The sequence below is a fragment of the Enoplosus armatus genome, chromosome 13 (assembly GCF_043641665.1).
Source record: "Enoplosus armatus isolate fEnoArm2 chromosome 13, fEnoArm2.hap1, whole genome shotgun sequence".
Classification (NCBI taxonomy): Eukaryota; Metazoa; Chordata; class Actinopteri; order Centrarchiformes; family Enoplosidae; genus Enoplosus; species Enoplosus armatus.
The window spans coordinates 13,583,942-13,596,453 of NC_092192.1; the positions used below are offsets into that span (position 1 = coordinate 13,583,942).

The window sequence follows — 12,512 nt, forward strand, 5'->3', positions numbered from 1 at the left end:
CAAATGTTAGCATGCCAACATGCTAAACTAAGATGGTGAACACTAAACATTATACCAGCTAAATATCAGCATGTTAGCATTGTCACAGTGAGCATGTTAGCATGCTAACCTTAGCATTTGTACAGCTTGACAGAGCTGCCAGCATGTCTGTAGACTCTTAGTCATGTTGCACTAATTATTCAGGATTATAGTTACAATTTGTGATCAGAAAACTGTGATCCTATTACTGTAAATATAATCTGTTACTCCCTGTCCTAGTTATGGGGTCACATCACAGTTCAGTGATTTCATCATGCCTCTGAGGTGAACGTCCCTCTCTGCAGTGCAGCCTGGTTCTTCCTGATTAAAGGGGATATGTCCTGTTCTCAGCCTTGATATTCAGCTTTAGCTTCAGCGGCCAGCTCAGCATGCCTGAGCTTCCCTTTTTCACATATTTTTCTCTTCAGCTGTATCTTTTCGTTGTACAGTGAGCTTTATGGCCAAAGTCTTGGATGATCACTATCCAACAGCTGGTGCTGCCTGGTGGACCTGAAAGTTGATGGTTATGGTCTTCTGCTCTTTTCTACCTAATGTCTTGCTTTCACAAACTGCCTACCTGTTTTGGCATGAAACCACCCAGATTTACTATAACGCTCTCCACCAAACAGTATATAAATGTATGTCTGATGATGTGGCCAACAAAACTCCCAACTAGTGTCATTTTACTTGAGACTCAGAAGGTGAGACTCTTTACTCACATAATCCTGCTCTTCCCAGGAAGGAAACTTAAAGAGTCATTCATGATTTATAAAGCGCATGTATTATGAAGGTCTCACATTTTATGTCTACTTGAATGTTCTGGTGTTCCATTTTAAAGTATATATATATATTTCTACTTTTAAAGTGTCCTCACTTTCGCAAATTTAAAATACAACGAGAAGAAAGTAAGTGACATTCCTATAAACAGTAATAACAGTACATTCATGTCTATGTCAAGGATTGTTTCTATACACAGCATGTTATGGTTTTAAAGTGAATAAAATCAGAATGAAAAGGATTTCACACTGAATTCCAGTGTGACAAACCACTGAAGAGCAATATGTTTGACTACATCTTCCTATTTCAACCTATTATTATACTTTCCTTTATTGAGAGCTGTGAGAGCTTATTTTTATATGGATACAGCTGATAAACTAAACCCTTCTCCCCCAGTGTCTGTTTAGGTTCTGCTCATTTCAGTCCTCGTCTCTGCCGAGTGAGGAAAACTGATCTCTGTCCTGCATTCATTCATGACACACGTCTCACATTACATACTCATGGTTCCACTTAACAGTCTCTCCACCTCTCTTTCTCTATTATAAACACATAAACTCATTAAGATTATTTAAAAACAATGCATAAGAATAATTGCTCCAGGGATGAGATTGTGTGTACATGCAGGATCCGCACCTCATTAACTGGACAGTGCAGCTTTTGATCTTTACATGGTGGCCCGCAGAGTGTCGAGGTCACGGCATTTTGTGAGGAAACACAGACCATGGCTGCTGAAATGCCAGATTTCTAAATCTATTTTAATCCTAATCCCATCAGTTTACTCTGCTTTCTGGTCCTCATGTGACCTCATGTGAAATTAAAATCTCGAACCTTTAATTTTACAACTCACCCAAGATGAAACAGAGGAAAACATAGTCTGATTGTCCTGTAACGAAATACATTTTAGCTGAACTCATCGCCTCCTAAATCGATTTGAAACTTTTGTTTGTGTTGCCTGTAAGATCATTTTGTCCTGAAAGCTTGTCCTGAAATGTACAAAGGACAAAGAAAACCTAATAAGATATGAATCCTTTTTAATTCCGTTTTTCATCCGTCTTTTTTGTGGACATTCACTGTGCGGCCGGCTGAAAAGATGACTGTTTATATCTGCATGAAGCATTCGTCAGCATTCCCACTTCTGTCACACAACACCACAGTTTAAACATCTACATTATTTTCAGTGTCGACTGTTGAACTTAAGTGCAGATTAATATGAAAGGCCTGTGTGGAGGAATGTTCATTTTAAGACTCCGAATGTCAGCTATTAGTTAATGTGCAGGTGTGTGTGTGGAAGGCTAACCTGTCCACCCATGCGTCTGTCTTGTATAATAGATGAGCTCAGTATCATTGTGTTATTCTAACCCAGCAGGAGAAAGAAAGAGGGATAGAGGGATAGAGAGAAAGGAAAAACACATGAATAATTGAGCCCAAATCAGTTTATTGAGCCTCCGTCCCTTCCTACTCTCAGTCCAATGAAGTCAGTGCCTGCAACTGGATTATCCAACAAACTTCTGGATCGGAGAGAGGAAAAGACGCGACCTCTGGCATCTGAGGGAAACCAAAGTTTTTGTGGTCCAAAAGCTTTACCCTTTTTATCATTTCTACAACATTTTTTGGAGTAAAGAGGTTGTTTGACTCAGGATCATCATGATACCATGGTGGCCCAACTGCTAGGGCTGGCCTTTCTGTTTCTACCTACTAGTCTGGTCACCTTTACGACATATGGTAAGGGTTTTCCAATGTCTTTGGATTCATTTACACTTATCTGAGTTGCAGTTAAAATTTCCTTTCTATATAATATGATTTGAATAATGAATTGGTTGATGAATATAGTAAGACAAATTAGGACTGGGCAGAAATTCTTCATCATTTATCGTCTTTCAGTACAATCTGTTGTACAAATTTGGGATTTGAAGTTTAGCACAACAGACTGAAGTTCTATAACAATATATCGACAGATACTCTACTACTACTTTTTATATATGTATAAAACACATAACATAGGCAAAAATGATATGGATCACTTAAATAACCCTTTGGTGGGAAAATGATTTAGTGGAGACTTCTTCTGCCAAATTGTAAAGAAAAACTGAAAAATAAAAGATTTTCACATTCACACGAGGAGCTTTGTCTGATGTAATGCATAACAGTTAAAAGTCAATTTGATTGTATGTTTTTGCACACCTTTTGCCATACTAGGATATCAATGGATAGGAAAATATGTGTGAAGGTAACAGAGAAAGAGAATAGCTAAGGAAGCAAAAGATGGTTGATAAATTCTATGTGGCTGGAAATATAATTTGACTAATCCAGTTGTCTGTTTTGGAATCCCTTATTAAACTATTACAGTGTGTCTGAAACTTACAGTGTAATCAATCCTGTAACTGAACACTGGCGGGGCACACGACACCACCATCTCCTTTTCCTTCACACACAAGTTTGCGTGCATGTCTGTGTGTCCTCTCCCTCCTCCAGCGGTGCGGATCAATCACAACGGGGAGGTGGTGTACCAGGACACCAGTGTGTATGGGGTGGTGGGCAAAGCAGTGATCCTGGAATGCGGTACCACCTTACCTGACATGTACATATGGAGCTTCACCAAGCCCGGTACTGAAGCTATAAAAGCTGTGGTGTATGATTTGGGGCGAGGATCGAGGTTCCAGAAGCTGGCCGAGACACTCGGACAGCTGACGGTCATTTCAAACAGCGCAGCTGTGAGCATCGAGAAACTGCCTCTGGCTGCACATGGCCTCTTCACCTGCCAGGCCTTCTATGACATAGACCAGGAGCCCAAAGTCTACTACTACTATGTGCACCTCACTGTCCGAGGTAAGACTCCTTGCACTCTGAAACACCTTGTCTGAAACCACCCATCAGCATGTATCCAAAAACTACTGAAACACACCTTGACATTGGAGCTCAACTGATACCAGATATTTGAGGCCAATCCATATTCAAAAACCTGAGAACAATGCATCGGCCGATATGCTTTGTTTCTACATAAACACATAAATGAACATTTTTGATAAGGATCTTCTAAATTTAGTTGCAAAAGAATTGTGATTGCCATATGTACTAAACAGGATGTTTTACAGTTGACAAATAAACTTGTCAGTGCTCTCTGGTGGACAAAACAAATTTCCAAACTGCAACTTCTTGTGCCAATACTGATATATGTGAGATAAGATAAACTTATACTGCCCCATCAATGTATCGGTTGCTCAACTCAGCACACTCTCACTCACTAGTTGCTGCAGATGCAGTCACTGTAGATGGCTGCATTTACTGGGATCAATATGTATGTCCATTTCAACCAATGGACGGAATAGAGACAGATCCGACCCTGGTGTAGCTCGGCTGTGACACTGTCGAATGGTTTTGTTATCGGAATAGTTCAACATGTTGGGAAATACACTTATACCCTTTTCTTGACTAGATTTAGATGAGAAGATCGATACCACTCTCATATTTGTACGCTAAATATGAAGCTACAGCCAGGAGGCAATTAGCTTAGCTTAGCATTAACAGAAACAACTAGCCTGGCTCTGTCCAAAGATGAAGAAAAAACATGACCACCAGCACCTCGAAAGCTTGCTAATTAAAACATTATGTCTTGTTTGCTTAATCTGTTGAAAAAACTAATTGTGAAAAATGACATGGTGTGGTTTTATGGTACAAGACTATAAAACAACATGGCAAGATGACAAATATGGTTTAGTCTGCAGAGGATGAAAAACTTGCGGAACTGTATTGTTGCTACTTCCAGTTTGTTCACATAAAACAGCATCCCTGTGTAATTACAAATTTGCATTTGTCGGCCAATTTGTTTCTCACAACTACAAGCCTGTGTCAAAACCAGAGCAAAATTACATCAAAAATTTTAAAAGCTTTTGGCCCCTCTCTTAGCTTGGGTTGTACGTACCCTTACAGGCAACAGGTGAAAAGATAATATGACATAGATACATATATTTTCTGACTGATGTTCTCATCTGCTTTAGAGACAGTAAACATACCTACATGTGTGACTTTGTCTTGAATACAGTTCCGGTCAGTAAACCTTACCTCCTTATGAGTGATGCATCTCCAGTGGAAGGATCCATAATGTGGATGCGCTGCAATCTGGACAATGGGACTGGACCGATCCAGTATGTGTGGCAGCATGAAACCCGCAACGGCAACATCTCAGCCTTTGCACAGGGCAACACCAGCGTCATCAACGTGACCGACATCAACCGCAACCACACCGGCTGGTACCGCTGTGTAGCCAGCAACGCCGTCAACAGCGAGAGCTCTAACCGGTTATGGCTTGACATCATCTGTGAGTACTTTTTTGGGAGCAGGATTTAACTTATTCAAAGTTTTTTTGTATAAGGTAAAACTTTTTTTTATCATTATCAGGCATATTTTTTTTCATTTTCACAGGTTTTTCAAAGACTCTGTCAAATGCCTATTAAAACTATGGCAACAGTTTAAGGTTACGATCCTCAAAAAGCAGGAATTGGAGATGAGCTTTTTATGCTTTGATGTCTTCCATCCAATGAGGCTCTTTCTCTTCTTTGGCATTTGATGTGTGAGTAATAAAGTAAGAAATTGCGAGGACATGCATCTTCAGCAAATGTCACCATGTAACATGTAACAGTCTTGAATGATGAGATTGATAAATCATGACTCACACTCGTTCATGTTTTAGTCATAGGTCAGCTTTTGTGGACAACTCTATACTTCAAATGTCCACTTATTTAAATTCCTTCTCTTCTGTTCTCTTGGCATTTGAAAAACAATGGTGTATTGTTTCTGCTTTGGATTGTATTTCCAAACCTGTTTGTACTGTATGTTTTTAATACTTGAATTTGAGACAGTGGCGTAACTACCATTGAGGACACTGAGGTCATGACCGGTTAGATTGTTCATAGTTTTGTTATTATTATTATTTTATTTAGAACAAGGCAGATATACAAAGCAAGACAGGGACCGCTTAGATTACACAATTAAAAACTTACATGTGGTGGATATTTTGTAGGCTGATCCCAGTGTTTTAGGGGTTTAGACTAAGTGTGCCTACTTTTAATCAAACAAAAGACAAATAAAGAACTCTAAATTTCTTCACCAGAATCTTATTTTTAATTTAGAGCTCCTTAAGCCAGCTGTTTTCATCGAAAAAAGCTCTATAAACCAGACTGTACACTACCTGCTCAGCACCAAGACAGCAGACAGACACAGTTAATGACTAGCTGGTGAACATATGGAGCATTTAGCAGCTAAAGGGCCAGTTGGTGGAGACCAAAAAAAAGAGCTAAAAGAGAGTTAATATTGGACTTACATTCATCAGGGGGCCAGAAACACGACACCAAATGACTAATAATGTGAGGCTGCTCAGCTGTAACATATCTGCGTCCTTCACATCTCGAGTGTGTTCGTGTCCTTCCTCCTCAGTTGGCCCGGACATTCCTCAGATAGATGTGACTCCGTACAGTCTGACAGAGCGGGGATACTCAGCCCTGGAGAGAGAGACTGTTTCTTTACTGTGTCAAGCCCAGTCCAACCCAGCCAGTCAGTACGTCTGGTTCTACAACAACTCCCAGGTCTACACCGGGCCGCAGTTCACCATCACCAAGATCCTCCGCATGCACACTGGCGACTACGCCTGCTTGGCACAGAACACCTACCTCAACACCCGCTCCAAAAAAACCATCAGCCTGACTGTCTACTGTGAGTGTGATCTCTGACCTCTGACCTTGGACCATGCCATCAGTCCTCCTACTCCTCTGTGAACCTCTTTACTCAGTCCTATAACCTGTGTTCTTCTGCCTTGGTGCTGCAAATGGCAAATACTGAGATTCAGATTTGACATTTATCGTACAAGACTAAGAGAACACACATCCAGCATCTTAATCACCTTTGATTTTCATCTTTATTAACACTGAATCCCTTAATAAAAAGCAGCTCCCTGATCATTTCACTCTGAATTAAACCGGTTTTCAGTGCACAAACCTCCTTCGCTTCTTCTGTCTTAAACATTCTTACTCCATTCAGTACATCACCTCTCATATTTCAAGCTCCTTATACTCTCTAACACTTCAAAACAGACCCAAAAGCTTGCAAATACACATGCACTCACTTTCACACCAGCATACATACATACATCCACACACACACACACAGCAGAGTGTGGAAGTGCTGCAGACCTATTCTCCTGTTCGGGCCATCTGGGAAGTTGATGGGACTCTCTGGCAGGTACCTCGCAGCCATGGCAAGTGTTGGTTGGCTAGAAGGCTGGTGCTTGTCATTCTGCTCTCCTGTTTGGTTTTGCTGAGTTTCTGCATTTCTGCTAGTCACTCACATCATGTGTCTGATCAAAAACAATACATCACACAAGAGAGATAGCAAGCATTTCCTTTTTATACACAGAAAGAAAACACAGGCTTTTTTCTTCTAGCATATTTTTTCTTCTATAATTTGGGTGCCCAACATCCTGAATACTGTATCCCCACAGGCACTTTCTCTGGCCCCGATGACCTCATGTAACCCCGACTTTGCACATCACTGCCTCGTTACGCTGTATCTTATTCCCTCAGACCCACCCGATGGCTCCCCCTCCTGTTCAGCGGAGCCGGCTCTGAATCACACCTCTCTGAGACTGTTCTGCTCCTGGCCCGGTGGATTCCCCTCCCCGTCCCTCCACTGGACCGGAGACCTGAAACGAGTGGGACAAGGCGAGGCTGACACTGGGCAACAAACAAATCCACTGACCAACACTGCCATCTTGCTGCCGCCTGACGGCCTGACTACTAACAACACCTTGTTTACGTGCACGGGCTCCCACCTGGCACTGAAACAATCGACAGAGTGCAGCACACGCACATGTAAGAAACTGAAACAGAAAGTATGTATGCTCACTGTTCGCCAAACCTCTCACATCTCACTTAAACGTCTTCTCCTCCACCAGATATCCCCCCTGCAGAACCAGTATGTTTTGCCTATGTGACTAACAACAAACAGTATCTGATGTTGTCCTGCTCCTGGGATGGAGGGGCCCCGAAAGCCTTGGTGTGGTGGGAGGGCCCGGGTGGCCAGGGCAAAGGTGGGGAAGAAAACTCCAACATCCTGATCCTACGCTACGGCACCGCCCGCAGCGGGAAACCCTACACCTGCCGTGCTAAGCATCCACTTCTGGTCCAAACCAAGACGTGCAGGCTCACACTGGGTCAGTGTTACAGCGTCAGACACACCTTACAACAGATATGCAATAGCATATATGATTTGTTAATGAATTAATTTATCGTCACCTGCAGAGGCTCCTGTATTGCTGACGCAGCGCAGAGTTGTGTCTGTATACGAGGGGAGTGATGTCCAGCTCACCTGCAACCTGAGAGCCAACTACCTTCCCGTCAGTGAAATCACCTGGTTTAATAATCACGGTCTGGATGTCGAAGGCACCTGGAAGTACTCACTGCTGCGAACATCTGCATGGGCCAATCTGACCGTAAGAGACACGCATGAGACTCAGGACAGCGGCGAGTACAGGTGCTCCACTTCCAATGCAGTGGGAGGAACTGAAATCAATGTCACTTTAGTGGTAAAGAGTAAGTAATTGTTTTATTTTATTTTTTTTTTATTTTTTTTTTACCTACAACTGTTATCTTCCTGCCAGAGCTTTTCAAAGGAATAGTTAGATTTTGGGAAGTACGCTTATTCACCAGGGACAGGAACATCAGGGACAACAGCAAGCCTGGTGTAGGCTACAAAACCGAAATGTAAAAACATAAAGTTTTGGTTATCCGTATCAGACTACTTATTGGTGAGGAACAGTGACTTCCTGAAGTCTTGCCAGGCAACAAGCGGAGACTCCAGAGAGTCACTGCACCCAACCAAGAAGTAGTCCGACACATAACCACCCGTAAAACCACAACCTGACGTTTTTACATGAGCTTTAGTTTAGTTAGTATGGATTTCGTTACCCTTGGACAGAGCCAGGATAGCTGTTTCCCCTAGTTTCCAGTCTTTGTGCTAAACTAAGCTAACTGGCTGCTGGCTGTAGCTTCATATTCACTGCACCGACATGAGAGTGGTATCAATACTCTCAACTCTCAGCAAGAAAGTGAATCAGCATATTTCCCAACAAGAGTCTACAGCTATGCTAATGGCTTCATGAGGCTGTAAATAGAGCTTTGAGCTGTGTGCTAACAGGCTAACAATGACAATGCTAACATACTGACGTTAAGAAGTTATAATGCTTACCATGTTCACCATGTTAGTATAGCATGTTAACATGCTACAAATAGCTAATTAGTACAAAACACTACGTACAGCTAAGGTAGTATTGAACATCCACATGTCATGGCAATAGTTGTTGAGATATTTCAGTCTGGACCAAAGGGGTGGACCAAACGACTGACTGAAGCGCATGTATCCATTTGGTTGTTTTTTGTCTCTTTATCAGGACACCCCATGCCACCCAATGCGACCCTGGTCAACGTAATGTACAACAACCGACAGCGTAACGAGGTGGAGCTGGAGTGGCAGGTAGAGAACGAAGAAAATGGAGGTTGGACCGGTTTCATCCTGGAGCATGTATGGGTGTCAGAGCGACCGGGAAGGAGAGGCAGCAGCAATGATTCAAAGGAGGAGACGGAGGAGAGGATTGGTCCACCAGTCTGGTACCAGAACATCATCAAGGACCCAGACGTCAGGAGTCATACAGTAGGGAGACTGACACCGACAGTTACCTACCAGTTCCGCATCACACCTGTCAACCACCGCACCATTGGGCACCCGTCTGCAGCAAAGACTCCAGGTACAGTAAGTGAACAGAGTAAGGAAAGTGTGGTCAGATTTGGGTCTTTTGGCAGAGAACTGAGCAAAGACAGGGGTTTGAGTCAGGGATGTCTTAACAAACAGACATTTTAAAATGGGCAAAGGCAGGAGAAACAAATAATGTGACATTTTAAAAAGGTGACAGGTGAGTTAGGTGATCATACAAACATTGCTGATGCTGGTGTCTTGCTGTGATTGCTGTTTCGATGACAGTCTAACATTTTTGTTTTTCTTTTTTTGTTATCCACTTAGGTGAAAGACTCATACACAAACTAAAAACACATACAAACAAATACACACACCTCATGGCTTCACACCTTCCACTCACTTCCTCATTACCTCCTTCCCTGCCCTGCTCCTTACCTTTCCTCTAACTGGCCCTGTGTGATTCTTCTTGTAAATGATTTGTGTTAATTGTACCATGTATAGTAGAATTTGACTGCTCTAACCAGCAGTCAGACTGCTCTTGTTTAGGGTGTAGAAAGGCTTTTAGGTCAGATGTCAGGCAAGGAAAGGCAAGTGGTTTCCAACCCCTGTACTGTCAATGCATCAGTTCAATCCACACCTTCAAGTAAAGAAAAGTCATAAGTCAGCGACCTGACTCAGGAATGCTAGTTAAACAGCAACATCTACATAAGGTTTGCCAACATTAGTGTATTGAATTGAGCAAGGGTGCATTTTATTGCTTATGAATTCAACTTTTTATTTGTAAGAGGAAGAATGCGTTATTTCCTCTTCCACAAGCTACACAGTCTTGCTTTAACGTAATTATTACGAAAAAACAATTTCTCAAAATTCTTGTAATTGTTTACAGTGAAGCTACCATGTCCAAACAGTCATGGCTTTGGTTCATGTCACAGTCCAAGAACAAAAGTGACATGGGTTGAGAACCACTAGACGTGAGACACTTATTGAGTGCAGCAACTGTCTGTGTTTTGTCAGAGGTGTACTATTTTGCAATGTGTAACTGTGTTGTGTTGCAGCGGAACCGCGCTACAATGTATACCCTGCTGTGATTGGAGCAGCTATAGGCGGGATGCTCTTTGCAGCCATCGTCACAGGGCTGCTGCTTGTGTTCATAATCCGCAACCGCAACAACAATCCTCGTGAGTCCCAAACACAAGCACCAACTAATGACTTGAATAATGTAGCCATTGTCCCGTTATGTTGCATTAATGTTCTGTGTTTCTGCCCCCAGGACTACATGACATGCTGTTTGGTTTGTGAGTATCTCTATTACTGTCTATATGTATGTATGTAACACCAGCAGTGAAAAATGCAGTTTGTAATGATGTTGACAACCAATTCATGCCATTAATTAAAACAGTTTCTTCTTTTGGTGTTATCCAGGCAGCACAGCCAGTCAAGGGAAAATATCAACTTCCCAGAGGATGATGTGGTAGGCGGGTCAGAGGGAGGAATAGAAGAGATTGGTGGATTATCCAGTCCAGGCAAGATGAACCCACATCAAACATAAACTGTAAATCTTGTAAATCGTCCACGTTGAGGTGCCCGGTTCAAAACCAGGCGGAAACATGTTTTTGTGCCTGTAAAATGCTTTTAGCGAGATTATAGAGAAGTACAAATACCTGTCGCCTAGAGCGATGCATTCCAGCGTTACATTTAAACGCCCTGCACCCAATACAAGTGTTTACAATTGTGGTTGATTAGACCTCTGCTCAGGTTGAAGTTGGGCAGAGCTATGCTGGGAATACAATCACCAAACCTCCAAAGTCCCCCTCCAATCAAAAATGTGTTTTGCTCATTGTTGCTTCACTTGGATGTTTGAGCTTCAATGTGCACAGTTAGACACTAGAAGGCTGTTTTCACATTCATCTGCTGAAGAGGGGAACGTTTCTGTGTGCTCACCTTAAATTTGAGTTTACAAACATGATTTTGTGACATCCACAACCAAATTGTGGTCCAGTATGAAACTTGAAACTCACAGGGAACATATACTGAGAAGGGACTTTCCAGTGAAGTAGGAGACATCTTGTGTCCAGTAGTTAACAGATTCTGGACGGTTTTAATGAGGGAGGAGGAATAGATGTAATTCTAATAACATTTAACAAGGTAATTTAACTTTTTTGCGGAAAAATTGCATCAGACTCAAAGCAGATTATTTTCTATACATATAACGTGTAGAGGGGATCTTTAACTACAAATAGGGATGGTAGCAGTAAGTTGTTCCAGGTGTGACAGGAGAGTGAGGGAGATGTCAACCAAGTTGTCTGTACATGCCCTCTCAGTCCTGAGAGGAAGTCTCATCAAGTGTATCTTTGCTGGGTAGGGATTGTCATTTTCACATGTGGACATTTCTGACAGCCTACACAGAAGCCCAGAAGTTATCCTGTCAGCTTTTTAGAGCAGTGCGTTTCAACCATCATTTTATTTCATTTATTTGGGTCCCCATTAGCCGCTACCAAGGTAGCAACTACTTTTCCCGTAAACGTTACATCTAATCAGCCAATCTTGTCGCTCGTCTACCTGCTATTGAACCATGGTCTTTTCCAGGTCCGACCATGGCTTTACCCCGAGCATCTTCACCCCTCACCACCTCACCCTTGAGTGCCACCCCCACTACCAGCCAAGCTCCTCCCCCTGGAGACGACAATGAACCCGTCAGCGTCACCATCACCGTCAAGGCTACAGGCTCATAGTCATTTATTACAGATTCCTTCAGTTGTAATCTAACCTGCAATTAATGTTTTTGCAGAGAGTAGACCGTTTGCACAATCATTATAGTAATTGTAGCCTGTGTCTCAACTACAATAACAGTTTAAAACTTTCCTCATATATCTTTGCTACCAAACTTTGTGATAAAGTAATATGAAGCAAGGACATATGGGATCCATCAATTTCGACATTAAACAATATGTATATATACTGCTGAGCCAAAAGGAGTG

General features: G+C 42.2%; 1 protein-coding gene across 1 annotated transcript; it reads left to right on the plus strand.

Annotated features, from left to right (window-relative positions):
• The first annotated feature begins 2,447 nt into the window (after positions 1-2,447).
• On the plus strand, positions 2,448-12,266 carry LOC139295772 (V-set and immunoglobulin domain-containing protein 10-like 2). Its single transcript, XM_070918029.1, has 12 exons — positions 2,448-2,517; positions 3,268-3,621; positions 4,835-5,110; positions 6,226-6,501; positions 7,368-7,655; positions 7,739-7,996; positions 8,085-8,375; positions 9,233-9,586; positions 10,590-10,712; positions 10,805-10,829; positions 10,957-11,057; positions 12,121-12,266. The coding sequence occupies exons 1-12, from the start codon at positions 2,448-2,450 to the stop codon at positions 12,264-12,266; spliced, it is 2,562 nt and encodes an 853-aa protein (XP_070774130.1).
• Positions 12,267-12,512: the final 246 nt, after the last annotated feature.